The following is a 15408-nucleotide window of genomic DNA, read 5'->3' on the forward strand; positions in this document are numbered from 1 at the left end:
CGTGTGAACAGGAAGTTGAGAGAGAAAAATAAAGAATGAAAAATCTAGAAAGGAACAGAGCCTGTGTATCCGCCTTGGCATGCGTCACTTATCAAACAGGGAGTTTCCTAAATTGTTTTCTTTGCTTTTGACACTCTTACAACGCTGCATCTAAATATTTGAATGTTTTAGTGGCCATGATTATTCCCAAAGACAACCTATTGTGAATTGAAGTAAATTGGATTTGTATTAAGGTAAAGTATACAACTGTGCATTTTTTCAACAAAAAAAAAGGTATACAACAAAAAAAAAATATTGTCTCTTGACGGTTTTGTTTGACTGTCAAAGGTAATTCGATTTTCCACGGGATTTCAATATGCAACACTCATTTTCATCAGCATGCGCAGTAGCGGCATACTAATGTTTCTATTCTCTTCCTGGGTCTTCACGTCTTCGCCCCTCCCACCCTTTCAAGTTCCGACGGTACGTACACTCACGTAGAGGGCGGGCATTGCTTATCCAGGTTTCATTTATGATCACAGTGGTTCAAATGCCGTGGAGTGCTGCCAGCTTTCATAGCAGCTGTCAGCGGTTTGATACCGGATCCAGCTGTGTACGATTCTGGGATAACCATCCATACCCTCATCTGATGGTTGGATGAGTGCCGTGAAATTTCCGCTCACGCAGAATTAAGCAAGTTTGCTGGGGCAGCTTAGCAGACAAATAATAATGGATTTACTCGCGTTTTTGAATCTAAACGAACTTTCCCTTGGGATGTCCAAGCTTTCAATGTACCCACTGTTCGACATAGCACATTACATTGTGTCTTTAATGGCACTGAAGGAACAACCAGGTAAGCCAGCGAATTAGCAGTAGCAGCAATGCGCAACCAGTTATAATTGTGTTAGTGAAAATACAGTTAACTGGGTAGCAAGTAGCAGACAGTATTGTTTACGTTTAATTTACCTAAACAACTAGCTACAATATCGCGAGATAGCTGTCCCCTTTTCCGTGAGTCTGGTAGACTGATAAGAAATATACGAAAACCTATATGAAATACGCATAACAATACTTTTCGATTGCACACGCAATAGAAATCTAGGGAAGTTTAAGGTTAGCCTATATTTGGAACCTTATCGGGCCTAATACATTGCTTTTAACGTTATTGCATTGTGACCAGAACCCAGTGAAACTTGGAATTGTTGCTTTGAAAAAACTTTGTGATTTTTTTTTTTTTTTCATAAAACCATATTTACAAGAATGGCCTTTTTGCATTGCACAGTATAGCTAAAACCGCTAGCAAGCGGTCTGTTGAATATCATTACAATAGACTTAATTCGCAAGCCAATCGTGTTTTCTAATTAATTGTCTTGTCCTCCAATTGTTGACCACGGTAACTAGGTAGCAAATTTGTTGTCTATTAAGTAGTTTTGTTTGTACTATCTACCTGTGTATCTGGTTAGCCAGCGAAGGTCGGAATGGTATGATAACTTAAACTTGTCGTTGGAGCCTCAATGAGTGTAGGTGCAGGCGGGGCTACTGGAAATTAAAATGTCTAACGTTACCAATGTCAATGTACAAGTACCTAGTTAGGTATAGTCAAGTAGTGTACAGTTAAAACGTGTGGAAATACCGAAGTGATATCCGGTATAGATGCGGGATTTTCGGTGACAAAACAGTAGGCCTACAAAACCAGCACTATACGTGCCAAACTGCCAAAAAAACGTTGGTTTAAACCGGGTTGTTAATTTTGGTCAGCTGACTGTGCGGTAGGCTATTGCGTTTGCAGACCTGTGGGGATTCGCCAACGGACAGTTGCTTTGCAGTGTTTTTGAAACAATCTCACTTCACCATGCTGACAAATTAACTTTGTCCTGCCAGCTGAGAGTTAATTTGTTTAATCTGGGAGCATCTTTGTTTTTAGTTGCGGTATTTTTATTTTGTGTGAGATTTGTTTGTGTAGCGTGAGACGGAGCTTGAAAGCGTTGTCATCTCTGGTTTAAATCTATTTACTGCCAAAGCTATCAGACCCCAGTACCCCTCGGACAGAGTATACCGTGGCTAATATATTGACCTTGGTTACGAGTTTACTAGATATATTTGTAGGACCAGCTTACGTAGGGTATACCTGAATAAGGCCTAAACACAACACCTAGCTCTGTGGACCTTTGATTCCTTAATACGATTGGCCTTATTTAAAGAGCACGCAATGCCCTATGTTGTAAAAATATTCTTTTGTATGGCACTAGATCATACCAATTTTCTTAAAATGGAAAGGTGGTTAAGCTGTAAGCAGATGGAGTCATTGATACCAATTTCTTTAAGGAAGTGATTGTACCTGGACATTGTGAGAAGCCAAGGGCATAATGTACCGAGGGGGTTACAATCCCCCCCCCTTCCCCCCCCCCCCCCCCCCAATAATTTAGCATGATGATGAGAAATGATTTCATAGAATAAAGATGGGGACTTTGTGATATAATTGGGATATACTAGTAAGGCTGGGTGTTTGTCATGGTAGTTGTCACACGTCACAACCATGAATAGGACTATTTGCTTTTTTTATGCTGTATGGTATGCATTTGTGAATTATATCCCTTTTAAGAGTAACAAGCACATTGCTAGTAATTGTAATCTTGAATCAAATGAGCCCTTGAGTGTTGTGCTATCTGTGGCGGTTACAACAGGTTCACGGTTTCTGCACTGCTGTGACCTTTCCACAGCAATCCCCCATTGTTACGCTGGCATTTCGCCTGGCTATTTTCGGGCATCGGAGATTGCTCGCCTTGTTTGGCTGTCCTGTCCCCGTGGCCTCTCAACCTCTTATCCTTTTGCTTCCATCTCACACAATGATCAGGCGAGCAAGGAATTCCCCTATTTCCACAAGCCATGTTGTTCATTACTCGTTGATAAGCTTTTCAATGTAGCTTGTTATTTTTTTGGAGTTTGTACAATTTAAAATTCTATCTTAAGTCTCATTGTGCCTGTTGAGAAAGGAATAAAACCTTGAGAATAACAGGTGGAGCACTCAGTAAGCATAGACACAGCATGTGTACATGTCCTTTCAGGAGCACTAGCCCAGTAATGCAGATGACAGAATCTTTCTTCATTTCTGCAAAAATATCTAAGATACTTGACTGGTATAAAAATGTGCCCTCTGGACTGCATCAAAAAATATCTTTGATGTGATCAGTATGTGTGACATACTAAAATGTGCACTCCCAAAACTGGTTAGGGAGGTGGGAACTGGGAAGTTCTGTCTGCCCTGGTCGACATGGCACACGTGGATTTTCAGTTTTACACATTCCTCTAGAGTTCATTGGAAGTCAGCACTGTGATCTCTCGCAGCCCCAAGAAATATTTAAAGTAGCGCTAACCACTTTGGAATGGGGAGGTAAATTTGCCTGAAAAGGAAAGCTGTGTGAAACTCATTGAGGAACTGCAAAAACCCATGCAAAACAACAAGGAAAGTGCCATTTTTATGAAGGTGAGCCTTTCTTACAAGTGGTGCACATTTTTAGTTGTTCTGCTTATTAGTGGGTCTGTTCTCTGTCCTTTCTCTTCTGCACAGCAGCAGTACAGCAGACTGTGCAGAATTGGGGAGTGAAGTAAAAGCTTTTGACCCTTTGAGGCAGGGTTCATATGCTGGATGGGGCACTGGTGTTGTACCCATGGGAAAAAAGCACTTTACCACCTGCAATTGCTGGACTACTTGTCCAGTGTGGTAAATTATATGCCTTGTAAATTTGCACTGGATAAGGGTGTCTGCTAAATAAATAATGTCATAAGCTTCTCACCTGAAGTTCCCATGGCTGGGCTCTGTACACTGAACTTTGGTTTTAAAGTTCCAAAAAACAGGAAAAAACCCCATAGAAATATTGGGGTTAAAGCACCTGTGTTGCGTGTACCCATAGTAATAATAATAATAGAACAAAAGCAATAGGGATCCATTGTGTGTTTCCCAGGCCCCTACAAATCAATGCAATACAATAAGGGTCCTGTAGCTTTGCTGCTTGAACCCATAATAACGAGGATGACAACAATGATAGGCTTCCAACACCTGTGGTGCTTTGTCAGCAAAGAAAAGCCCATACAAATACAGTACAGTGTATTGGCACCCTAAAAACATTTACAGTTACATTGGGGTGGGACATTGAAAAGTTCATTCCAGCCCATTTCTCACAACACGGAGAGTACCCTGCTGTCTGTTCTCTTTTAAAAAGGCATTTCATGGTTTCTGTGCACTATCATTAGTACCATCTTAATTGTGTAAAACATCAGCTTTCAAAAATGCTAAGCCTCTATTGAAGAGGTTACAAAATCTTGTAAAAACACTGCTTTCTATTTCAAGGATTGTACATTCCATCATTCTGTCCATAAATGATTTGTTTTGGCACTATTTCAGGCCTGTAACTAGAATTTTAATATAGTTGGATATTAAAATGATAATCTGTTCTTACTTCTCCATTTGAAATGATTAACTTGCTGCTTTTGATGATATTGCAGGTTATGTCCTCCAGTAGACAGGTATGTTACTAAACAAACCATAACATCCCTCATCTCTGCTCCTTGCTGTGTACTGCCTCCATGGTCAGTGTTGACACGAGTCGTTGCTGAAGATGGCTTTGTCTTAGACCCAGTGCATGCCTGTTGCTCAGTGTTCTGGTGCTTCTTGGGCTGTGATTTGGAATTTGCCACGGCAAACTTCTGTCATCGCAGTCTGTAGCCAAATAATTTCTGTACTCACAGCTTTGTAAAGTGTTTGGCTGCAAACCATGTTTAACAAGAATGACTTTTGACTGCATTGTGGTGTCTATGGGGGGAAAAAGATCTGACCGTATTAATATCAATCTAAAATGTGGTGATAACAGAAATTGCCTCTTCATTTGTCTCTGTGTTTAGATGGGTACTAAGGTGCGAGTAGCCATCTGCTATGTCCAATGGCATTTTGCTGCCATGGATGAAATGTTCACTTTTCACTAATAATATATCATACAAATCAAACAAACGTACAAGCATTGTAAGTGTGTAAAATGTATGGCTTTCTAATAAATGTCATTATATTTTGGCTGAACAACATCCATCACCTGTATCTATGACCAAACTTACTGCAGCAGCAAAAGTGAAATGAAAACCTAGATGTGGTAGGCTTCATTTATTTATTTGTTGCTAATTTAGGACTAGTTTAATATTTGTTCATTTCTGTGTCCATAGGAAAGTAATGGCTGATTTCTGCCAATGCATGTTCACATGGATAAATATTTATTTTATTTCCAAAATCCCCTTCAGGTATACAAAGGCAGAGTACTGCAAAAATAAGTTAAAAGCGCAGTAGAATTCTTCAAGGGCACTAAAAGCAAATATAATTTTATTTCAGAGTTTCCATGGCAAGTTCACTACCAAATAAAATACATTAAAGCTAAATAAAGTATTCCAGACTAATCAATGGCCATTTAAAGGTACAGTTTCAAACAGTCTAACCTGGCCTTATAGGTTCTAGTCAGATCAGACATGAAGAAGTTAAGGAAGTGAAATATCTGTCAAGGGCTGCTCTTTATATCACAGGAAGTCCATTGGAGAGGTGTGTCTTTTTAAGGTGGTGTGGTTGACTTCATGCTATAGCCTACTGCTCCATTGTTTGGGATTGTAGGCTATATTTCTTTGTATTGATAAGAAGGGAAGGGATATTAGAGTAGGGGCTGATAAGAGTTTATGGCATGTGAGAAGACCGCTCAGTTGGCAGACTGGTTATGTGAAGTTTGAATTCTTCAATGATCATACTGTGAGTGGCGTTAACCACAGATGTCTGCTTGGATACCTTTATTTGCCTTTTAAATAGAATTGCATGCCAGGTGTTGTGTTAAGAACCATTCAAAGGCCTTTTAAGGAGTCGTGCAAGAAACTGTACCTGGCTGTGAAGGCTTGAATGTACACAGAATCAAGCTTAACCTAATTGTATATTGAAATCGATAGTGTGGGAGATGAGTAGAAAAACAGGAATCCTTATATGCGGATTTAGCCCACTAACACTGGAATAGTTCACAGGCCTCTGTTCCACAAGGATGTTTTAGTCACATGTAAATGGGCATCATCAGCTTTCTTAAGCCAAAAATATCCTATGGAAATTCTTATGATTTGGCCTATCACCTAGAGCTCCACTTCCTTAATTCAACAAGATCTCTAAAATGAAACCCTCTAAGATACAAGTTGTTAAGGTGAGGCCAGATCTTACACATGATTTTAAGATGTTTTTGTGCAGCATTAGTTATTTCTGTGTATTTTTGCCTTGTGGACAAGGCTATATTGCACATTTTACTTCATGCAAACAAGCAGAGGATGTGGTTAGGTCTATGGTCTGGCTCTTGTGCCAGCTTAGGTTGTGTTTATGTATTGAACCATTGAGAAAAACATTGAGGTCTTTTGGACAATTCTTTGGAAATTAAAGCGCACCAAACCTTGTGGGATAAATATCTTATCAGAATCTGAAGAGAGGGATGGAAAATGCTATGAGGCTCTGCATCTGCTTCATTATTGAACATGGGAACAGGAGGAAAACCATCTTGAAAATGGATTGCACTGGCAAGCAATCCCAGTCAGTACAGTTAGAATTCTCATAATTATTAATTTTATTTTTAAACTAAATCTTGGAAGTTTAATCTCTGGATTTTCACCATTGCGTCAGTGCAGTTTGAAGATTTTACTAATCTTGTAAGGAGAGAAGGGCACATGGAATGTGGTTTGGCTGACCGAGCAAAAATTCTCATTTTTGCTGGTCTCAGTGCCCATTTTAAGGTGTGGTCAATAAACCAGGTCTTACCATGTCCGAATAATTATTAAAAACAACATTCAAAATCTAAATGGACCGTTCATTTTTATTTTGGTGATTATGGGATAATTTCTAAATGATTATATGAAGTATTGCTGTTATCTTCACTGGTCAAAATTGTGTATTTAAACTTTGGACTATGCACTTTACAGCTATATATCAGTAGAAATACTCTAAATCAATTTCAAGCTCTACTGTATGTGGAAAGATCTGAATTGCTGTTAATGTGAAGTTAATGTTCAACGAGCAGTTTGAGTGGATAGTTCTTTTATGAAGTGTCTCTGTGGTAATGCAAAGTAATGAAACCTTTGTTCCCATCATCACTCTGGCTAACATGTTAATGCATAGGCTAGATAAAACATAGTCAGTTTAACAGATAACATTTGTATAGTTTTTGTGTTTATGCTGCTTTATGCAGGGACCTGTACCATCAGATGTTTAATATTTTCTCTTAAATCAAATTTTTTAATCTTGCTGTGGTCCTGTGTTTACTATCAAAGAAGTCTCCTCCTTTGTCTTCAGCCCTTCCTATTCACCCCAGAGTACCCGATGGGGTCACTGACACATGGATTCATTAGAAACTACCAGTAAATTTCTCCCGTCAATTGCTGAGACTGACATTACGTTGTCTGGTCAGGACCACAAACCGGACCTGTACAAATAATTTGAAAACCAGACGTTCCGGTCAAAAAACCACATGTCTGGCACCCCTAGCTGGATAGCTAGAGGTAACGTTACAGATCCAACAGAAAACAAGCCAACTCTGTGTCGCTTTTCATCCCTTTGGCGAATTTCAGCTGACACCATGGAGAAAAAACAGTTCCAAGGTTAACTCTATATTCAATAAGCCCTGTCAGCTTGCCTTTTTTTGCTTTGCTGTAACCCAAAACCTGGTCCCTAACAATAGCCTCTGTAGCCACACCCACCCCTCCTCACATAGAAAAGAACATCATGCCACAAAACATCCCAAACATATTTGTTCGAACAAATACAGATAAAGGTGCATAAAGACAGAGATTGCCAGTGCATCATTGATACGCTGTAGCTTGGTTTTGGGGTAAAAATGCATAGTATGCCTTTAAGATTTTATTAAGAACTAAAGTAAGTTCTTGCCAAGTGATCTGGAATATTTGACAATTATTCATGACCTGAATGGTTGTGTAATTTTTCACCAAACTTCCACATCAGAGGAATCATTCTGTTCTAGAATGACAGAATGATTGGCCTGATTATTGATATAATTCCATTGTTGCTCTTAACTTCATGTAACATCCATTTTTAATTGAGCAAAAGTGAAGGCGACAAAAGGCATTTTGATTGGGCAGCGGGCCCAGATCTCATTGATTTATGCGGTGGCTGCTGGGTTGCAGGGGCCATGGCGGTGGCACGGCGGAGCCCTTTTGCCTGCTGGTTCAGTTCCATGCTCTTCTGCTTTGGAGGGGCCGTCCTCTCAAACCTGCTGCTGGCGGAACCTCCTGTGGCACCGCTTTCCAACGACGGCAACGTGCTGCTGGCCTCCATTATCTGGTGAGTCCTGCTACGTATTAAATGAAGGCGGCTGCAGGTGCACTTTCCTGTATGGAATGCCACATTTGTTATGTGGTGTCCTATACAGTGACACGCTCGTACTATAGTCAATGTTGAGGAATGGATTTCCATCTAATAGGCTAATTGTCCTTTAATGCATTTGACGAGCTATCACCTTTGTTCTGTTCGTCAACCATGACATTTTAAGACATTTTGTATTGAAGAGTTGTAGGCTATAGCTGTAAGAAATGAGTATTGTACCTCATTGAACCTGTGTTTTGTAGCTGTCCAATGAACATGATATGCACTTTTGTATGTCGCTTTGGATAAAAGCGTCTGCTAAATAAATATAATGTAATGTAATGTATCTTCTGGTTTCCAAAGAATAGAAATAAACAGCCTTTTGGTTTAATAGTGTGCCATTATAAACATGGCCTCTTGCTCTCACACATTCTTTTGTACTTAAGCCATTAATATCCAAGAACTAAATGCTTTGTAGAGTTCCTCTGAGATTTTGAAACCTAAAATATTTACATTCCAAACAAAGAGCACATGCTCTCTGTTGGGATGGAAAGGCTTGATCCATTACTTCTTTCCTTATGTCTGCTAAAAAGTCTTTTAAATGCTAAACATGAATGGGAAAGCATGAAAGAAATGACAAAATGGAAAACCTTCCCCTTTTCTAACCTGACGTTATTTTAAGTTGACGTCCCTAGATTGTTGTTCCTGTTTCTCAAACACAAAGTTGACAGGGCAATCCATCACTCTCCCTTGGGACAGAGTCCCAGAGTCCTGGTTTGGAAAAACATGTCTGTGTTTGGTAGATTATAATGAGTTAATTTATATTAGTTTCTTTATTTGTTCAGGTGTCAATGTAATATCGTTATGAATAAATAATTAATTTCAGTTACCAACTGAGGTGTATATTATCTGTTAATACTAACTTAATGCTGCAACTTTATCATAACTTTATTGTATTGAGATTTGAGATTTATAATGAGGTTTATGAAGGGGCGAGTGGACATTTCTTGAGTTTTGTGTCAGTTAGGCTAAATCCAAGGCTTTAAAATGAGCACCATGTTTCTGGTGCAAGGGTCTTAAAAGTCACCACATTAATGGTTATTGCTGGAATAGGTGGTTTAATGGGAAATATATAGCCTAAACAAATCTGTTCCATTGTAAGGATTGATGGGGAAAAAAGTGTATGTATTTATCTTTACCCAGCACAGTTAGAATAAATAGCGAAGTTGGTTTTTCAGTATATGGCAGTCTGTCATTTTAAGCCGACATCAAGTTGTGATAAAAGGCAAAATGACCAGTCAATACATTTGCCTTTCGTCTTTAACTTGTTTATGCAATTATTGTTGATGTGACTCGGTGCAGGGCTGTGGATGAGACATTTAATATTGCAGAGACATCACAGCTTTTTAAAATGAATGTTCCATGTCCACACGCTGGTGTGGGTGCAGGTTTTCATTTTGGCCCTGCACTGCGACACTAGATAATCATGATCTTCAATCAAGAACTTGATAAGTAGAGTCAGGTGTCTCAGGGCAAATATGGTGTTGAGAGACACAGTTAGTAAAATTTTGATAAGAAAAATTTAAATTAAATTTTTCTTATGTAGTTAAGATACCGTACCAAAATATTGACTGGGGCTTCACGGTTGTACAAGTATGTTAGTGTATGTACATTAGATGCACAAAAACATACGCCTTCTGTGTTTACTGTGAAAATGCATATTTACATGTCTCTGTTACACACTTGTGATATTATGCATTAGGTTATCAGCTCAGCGCATAGCTGCATTTTGTAAAATGGCACCATCTGCTGACAACATGCTGTGTGACTCAAGCATGTGAAGCCAGTACAGATGTAAAATTATAAATATGATTAGAAATAGAAATATAATGGATGTGCATGCAACACAGGCCATTGTAGCCAAGTAGATGTTCTGCTCTAAAGGCACCCTTCTGTGTTTGCAGGTACTTGGTGTTCTACTGCCCCCAGGACCTGGTGTACAGGTCTGCTGCCCTCCTGCCCATCCGGTTAGTTCTGTCTGGGATGAAGGAAGTGACCCGCACGTGGAAGGTGTTGGGAGGGGTCGCGCAGGCCCAGAAGCACTACAAGGACGGGATACTGGTGATGATTGCTGTGGGTTGGGCTAAAGGTATATCTGCCTTTTCCCTCACCTCTGAAATCACTCCTGTCCACTGTATCTGTGTTTGTTTTGCTTTCGCTAAGATAAGGTGTCCTCAAGAGAAGTCTTTATTGTCCATTTGTAGGAGAACTGCTTCAATTGGTGTTCCAGACGAGCATGTACATTTTACCCATTCATGGTTATAGGTAGCTTGTTCTCCTGTAATAATGCCCAATAATGTTGTTGTCTGCTTTATTTACTCTCTACCCTATCCCTGCCCTACCTTTCCAAGGTCAGACCTGCTATTGGATCTACATTATTTTGTAAATTGCTGAATATACAAATTGCTTTAACAATATTAAAAGATTTCACTAAAATCTTGCATCATCTCTTATACTTTTTCTCCCTATATCACATCTATCAAAGGAGCCTTCAGACTTATGTGAAGCTATTCTGAAGCTGTGCTGCTGATCATTCAAATTTGTGCTATTTTATATTTCAAATTGTCAATATAATGTATTGAATTTCAAAGTACCTTCAAGACATTTCTGGAGAACACTAAAGCAGCAGAAAGTACTAGTGCAAATTTCTGTAACATGCTGGGTTTGAAGGCAGTAAGGAGAGAGGAGAACCTGAGAATGCCCTTTGTCCTTTACAGGTGCTGGAGGTGGGCTTATCAGTAACTTTGAGCAGCTTGCACGAGGAGTCTGGAAACCAGAGACCAATGAGCTTCTGAACATGTCATAGTGAGTCGCACGTATGATCTTTGGCTGGTTAGGAAAATATGTCATTACGTGCAGAAATGGAATAACTCTACATGTAATCCTGGACAGGTGTCGTGTGGTGCTTCTGTTTAAAATGTGAAATGTCATATGCTGCATGTATTTTGTGGCTATTGGCTTGTTTACTGGCAGAAATAAAAAGCATAATTTGAGACTACATCCAAGAATGCAGGTAACGCAATTGGCTGTGCATTGATTTTTTTCTCCAGGGCCATTGTAGTCTTTTCACTGTTATTGTTTTTGCTGATTAGAAAAGTGTACGCTCTCCTTGAAATGCTGTCTCATCCCCTTTGTTGCACTACAGTAAAAAAAAAAAAAAAAAAAAAGTTGTTTTTTTCTTGGTCTATTTTCCTATTCAAGTTGAAAGGCCGTCCAAACATGACATATTTTTAATGCATTTAATTGTATTCTGCCAGAAATTCTTTAAAAAAATTAATAAATAAAAAAATTAAAAATAACACTCCTTTAGTTTAAGAGACAAAGTGAAATTGCCCTCAGTGCATTTTGTAAAATGGCCTTCAGTTTCCCAATGGAAACTTCTCATGATTTCCAACTATAAAAACAATAGGAGAATTATGTATTTTGATGTCGTCAGTGTATTTCTGTCACTGAAAGGTATATTAATTGAGATTACAACATAGTGATTATGGTAGCGCTAACAGCTGGCCATGAGCACAATTGCTAATTTTACAATTACAATTGTAATCGGAATTATCTGCATTACTTTTGCCATTTTTAAAAATATATTTAAACCATCACCAGTAATACCAGTAATAATCATGATCTCATTAGAACATTATTTTCTCAATTAGCCTTCAAAATGTACATTTCCTTTTCAGAGACCCATTGTCATTGATTAACTAGTTTCGTACTGATCACAAAACTGTAAAAATGTATTAATAGCACCCAGGCTTAAGGTACATTAAAGGGCTGCACTGTAACCCTCCGGAACAGAAACTACTGTTTTCTGAAGTGAGCTTTTTTAGTTGACAGTGTCTGGTTGGTCTGTGCCACACTGAATACTGTGAAACCGGTGATAATAAGCTGTGAGCTTGTTGATTGGTATATGTTAAAACCCAGGCTCTTGTCTCCTCTAATCTGGGTCTCGTTTTGCAGTCCCACTAAGGTCACTCTGATGGGCGCAGTCCTGTTTTCACTGCAGCAGTGCCAGTATCTCCCGCTCCAGACGCATCATCTCATGTTCATCTACACTGTGTTCCTGGTTGTCAACAAGGTTGGTGTCATGCATCCTCCATCACCACCCTCACCACCCTCCCGCCTTACAGGATGGGCTATCCCCTTCACACATACCTTGGTTTTCTAGGCCTACATTGGACAATATAGAGCTGAACAAAATGTCTCAGAATATTTCCTGTATTTGTGGCTGCTCAAGTTTGCAGGCTGCAAGAGAAAATGTTTGCTTATTTAAGTGCTACATGTATTGGCTTGGAGGCATAAGATGTAGAGGAAAAGATAAATGCAAATGGAAGTGCATCATTGTGATATATCAGGTTGTGAAATTTCGTTTTGATTCTATTCAGAAGATACTCATTCACATTGTTACACTTAGGCCTTAGGGTTTGAATTCTGATCAGTTAAGTGTGTCATATGGGAGTGAATGTGACCTCCTTTTAGATATGTTGTCCTAAATGTAATATAAAAATAATTCTGCTTTGCAATTGAACTTTTATATATTTGATATATCAAATGTTTTGTGTATATTCACTAGTTATTTCTCCTTTAAAAAAAAGTGGCTTAGATGGTGTATATTTAATAATTTATCACTATCTTATCAAAGGGAAACACCCAAAAGCAGTTTCCTTTTTCCACTGCCTTGCTTAGGTTGTATTAATATTTCACACGGGAAGGCAAGTGTCCAGGGACTTATTTATGTCTTCTGTAGAGGTTCTATCCCTTTTTCTCACCCTATAGAAAACTTTATTTAACTGTAGATTTTGTGGGAAAACCATTAACGCTTCTCATGACTTTTCTGATATTATTACATGATATGTCTCTCCTGAATAAGATTGAAATCATATTATCCTTTCTAACGACTGCCCTGATTTTTACTTTCTTGAAAATGAAAAAAATGGAAATTAAGTCACTCAAATAATATGTATATATTTTCTTCGTTTAAAATTTTTAAAAATCTTTTTATCTCTGCTAGCAATTATAAAAATCTCTACTGTAGAAACATTTCTGTAAATTACTGGTCATGAAATGCATTATTTATTTATTTAAAAAATTGTTTTTAATGGGATTAGGGGTCTACATCCTGACCCGAACATGAAGGGGCCCAAAGGTGTGCTGTGATTGGGCTGGGCGTCAGGCCTATTCTAGCTCTGTGAAGTCAGGTCCGCTGCGGGGGGGACATCTGGCAGCTCTTAACGATGATTGACAACAGTGGCTTCAACAGACAAATTAAAACAGCTTTATTTGACAGCACAAGAGTGATAAACATATTAACATGATGTTTAACTGAAGGAAAAACAGCTGGCTGGCTGGCCTGTTCTGATCAAAATAAACAGTAAGAAACGTATTAATGCCATGTTTAATATAAGGAAGTACGGCACTAAAAGCTAGCTGACAAGCCTGTTCTGAGTATTACAATAAAATCAAAATTATTACAATTTTATACTCTTTTTGCATACATACTGAAAGAAAGAGGACATTGCTTCTATGCTGTTTGTTGCAGAGGTGCGAGTGAAAAAACCACATTTAACAGAAGGAAAAACACGTTTGAAATGTATGGCTGTTGAGCATAACGGTACACTACGAAAAGGAGACTCTTTACGCCATGTTAATGATTTACAGCTGGCGGAAATGTTGCTCCCCCCATTCCGTGATCACAGGCACCTTCACTAGCAGCCTTCCTGTGGGGAACACTGCATTATTTTCTATTGTGCTGTATGTTTTTGCAGGCTCATTTCAGTGGCTGGCCTCTATTGTGTTCGGGCTTAAAATATATTTAGAACGTGTCAGGCTGTAAAGATGCTGAGCTTAGGCAGTCTTGGGCCTCGTTTCTGGCCTGATGCAGACCTGTAATTGGGATTTGGATCTTTTAATGACTGCGAAACGGATGGGGTTACATTTACAGTATAGCCCTGTGGTTTATCAAGCTACCCAAATAATGTTCTCCAGTTATTGACTTGTTTTTTGTTTACTGTATTCCCTAAGAGCGGCCCCTTTTGCCTTCCCTGTCCTTCTCTGTACAGACGAGCATGATGCTGTCTGGCTCCCCATCCTGGCTCTTCTCTCCTGTGGAAGGGGCCGCGTACCGTGTGCTTTTCGCAGAGCAGCCCACAGACCTGGCCACTGCAGCCACGCCCAAGGCCCCCCGCGCGCCTGGCAGGACGCCCTCGTCAGATACCTGCGCCGCCCCCAAGCAGGACGGCAGAGCCGCCTCAGAGAGCCAGAACGGTTCAGCGGCCTCAGAATCCGACGGAGAAGCCCCGACCGAGTCAGAGACGCGGGGCGAGGACCAAACGCCGAGCGGTGTTGGAGGCAGTAAGAAGACTGATTAAGGGCTTGTGCAGCACCTTTCACATTCTTCTAATCATTTCACTTTAATAAAAGCATGTTGAGGACTGTGGGATAATTTAATAAATGATAGAGCTATATTTTCATATTTATAAAAGGAAAAAAAATGTTATGGTAATTTTATAAGTTTGTCTTGGTGCATTGGGTTTCTAGGGGTTTTGAATAAAATACTTGTGCAGTAAGGGGAATATCTGAAAGGCAACAGGAGATTATTTATTGTTTTGGAATGTTAGTGATTTGACATTAGAAATACACAATTAAACTTTTATAAATGATATTTATGCACAATGACGCTGCAACTGTGAATTTAAGAATGCACACTATGCTGTAATTCTCTTGTGAATCTATGAAATGCTGTTGAGAAATAAATTCCAATTTTACTTGCACTTAAAATTGTCCATAGTAGTGATATTATGGTTTGCTTTGTCTGGTTGATTAATATTGATAAATAAATATTGATAATAAAAGTACTGGCATCCTGTAGCCCTGTTCGTCCCACCTTTACTAAAGCAGGTCAATAAGAAAAAAAGCATTATAATTAAATTGAAATGGCTGTAGAAAAATGCTACATAAGACATTAAATTCACAATCATATCAATGGGAACCTGGGTCATATT

General features: G+C 39.1%; 1 protein-coding gene across 2 annotated transcripts; it reads left to right on the top strand.

Moving 5' to 3' along the window:
- The first annotated feature begins 479 nt into the window (after nucleotides 1-479).
- Nucleotides 480-15177, top strand: tmem38b (transmembrane protein 38B). 2 transcript variants are annotated; one of them, XM_035391849.1, is made up of 7 exons: nucleotides 696-832; nucleotides 4483-4503; nucleotides 8173-8329; nucleotides 10315-10499; nucleotides 11128-11215; nucleotides 12368-12485; nucleotides 14467-15177. In XM_035391849.1, the coding sequence occupies exons 3-7, from the start codon at nucleotides 8178-8180 to the stop codon at nucleotides 14773-14775; spliced, it is 852 nt and encodes a 283-aa protein (XP_035247740.1). In that variant the 5' UTR covers nucleotides 696-832; nucleotides 4483-4503; nucleotides 8173-8177; the 3' UTR covers nucleotides 14776-15177. The 2 variants fall into 2 exon arrangements, with proteins under 2 accessions (XP_035247739.1, XP_035247740.1); XM_035391848.1 differs by lacking the exon at nucleotides 4483-4503 and having other exon boundaries at nucleotides 480-832.
- Nucleotides 15178-15408: the final 231 nt, after the last annotated feature.

This window comes from Anguilla anguilla, chromosome 14, assembly GCF_013347855.1.
Source record: "Anguilla anguilla isolate fAngAng1 chromosome 14, fAngAng1.pri, whole genome shotgun sequence".
In the NCBI taxonomy this organism is placed as follows: Eukaryota; Metazoa; Chordata; class Actinopteri; order Anguilliformes; family Anguillidae; genus Anguilla; species Anguilla anguilla.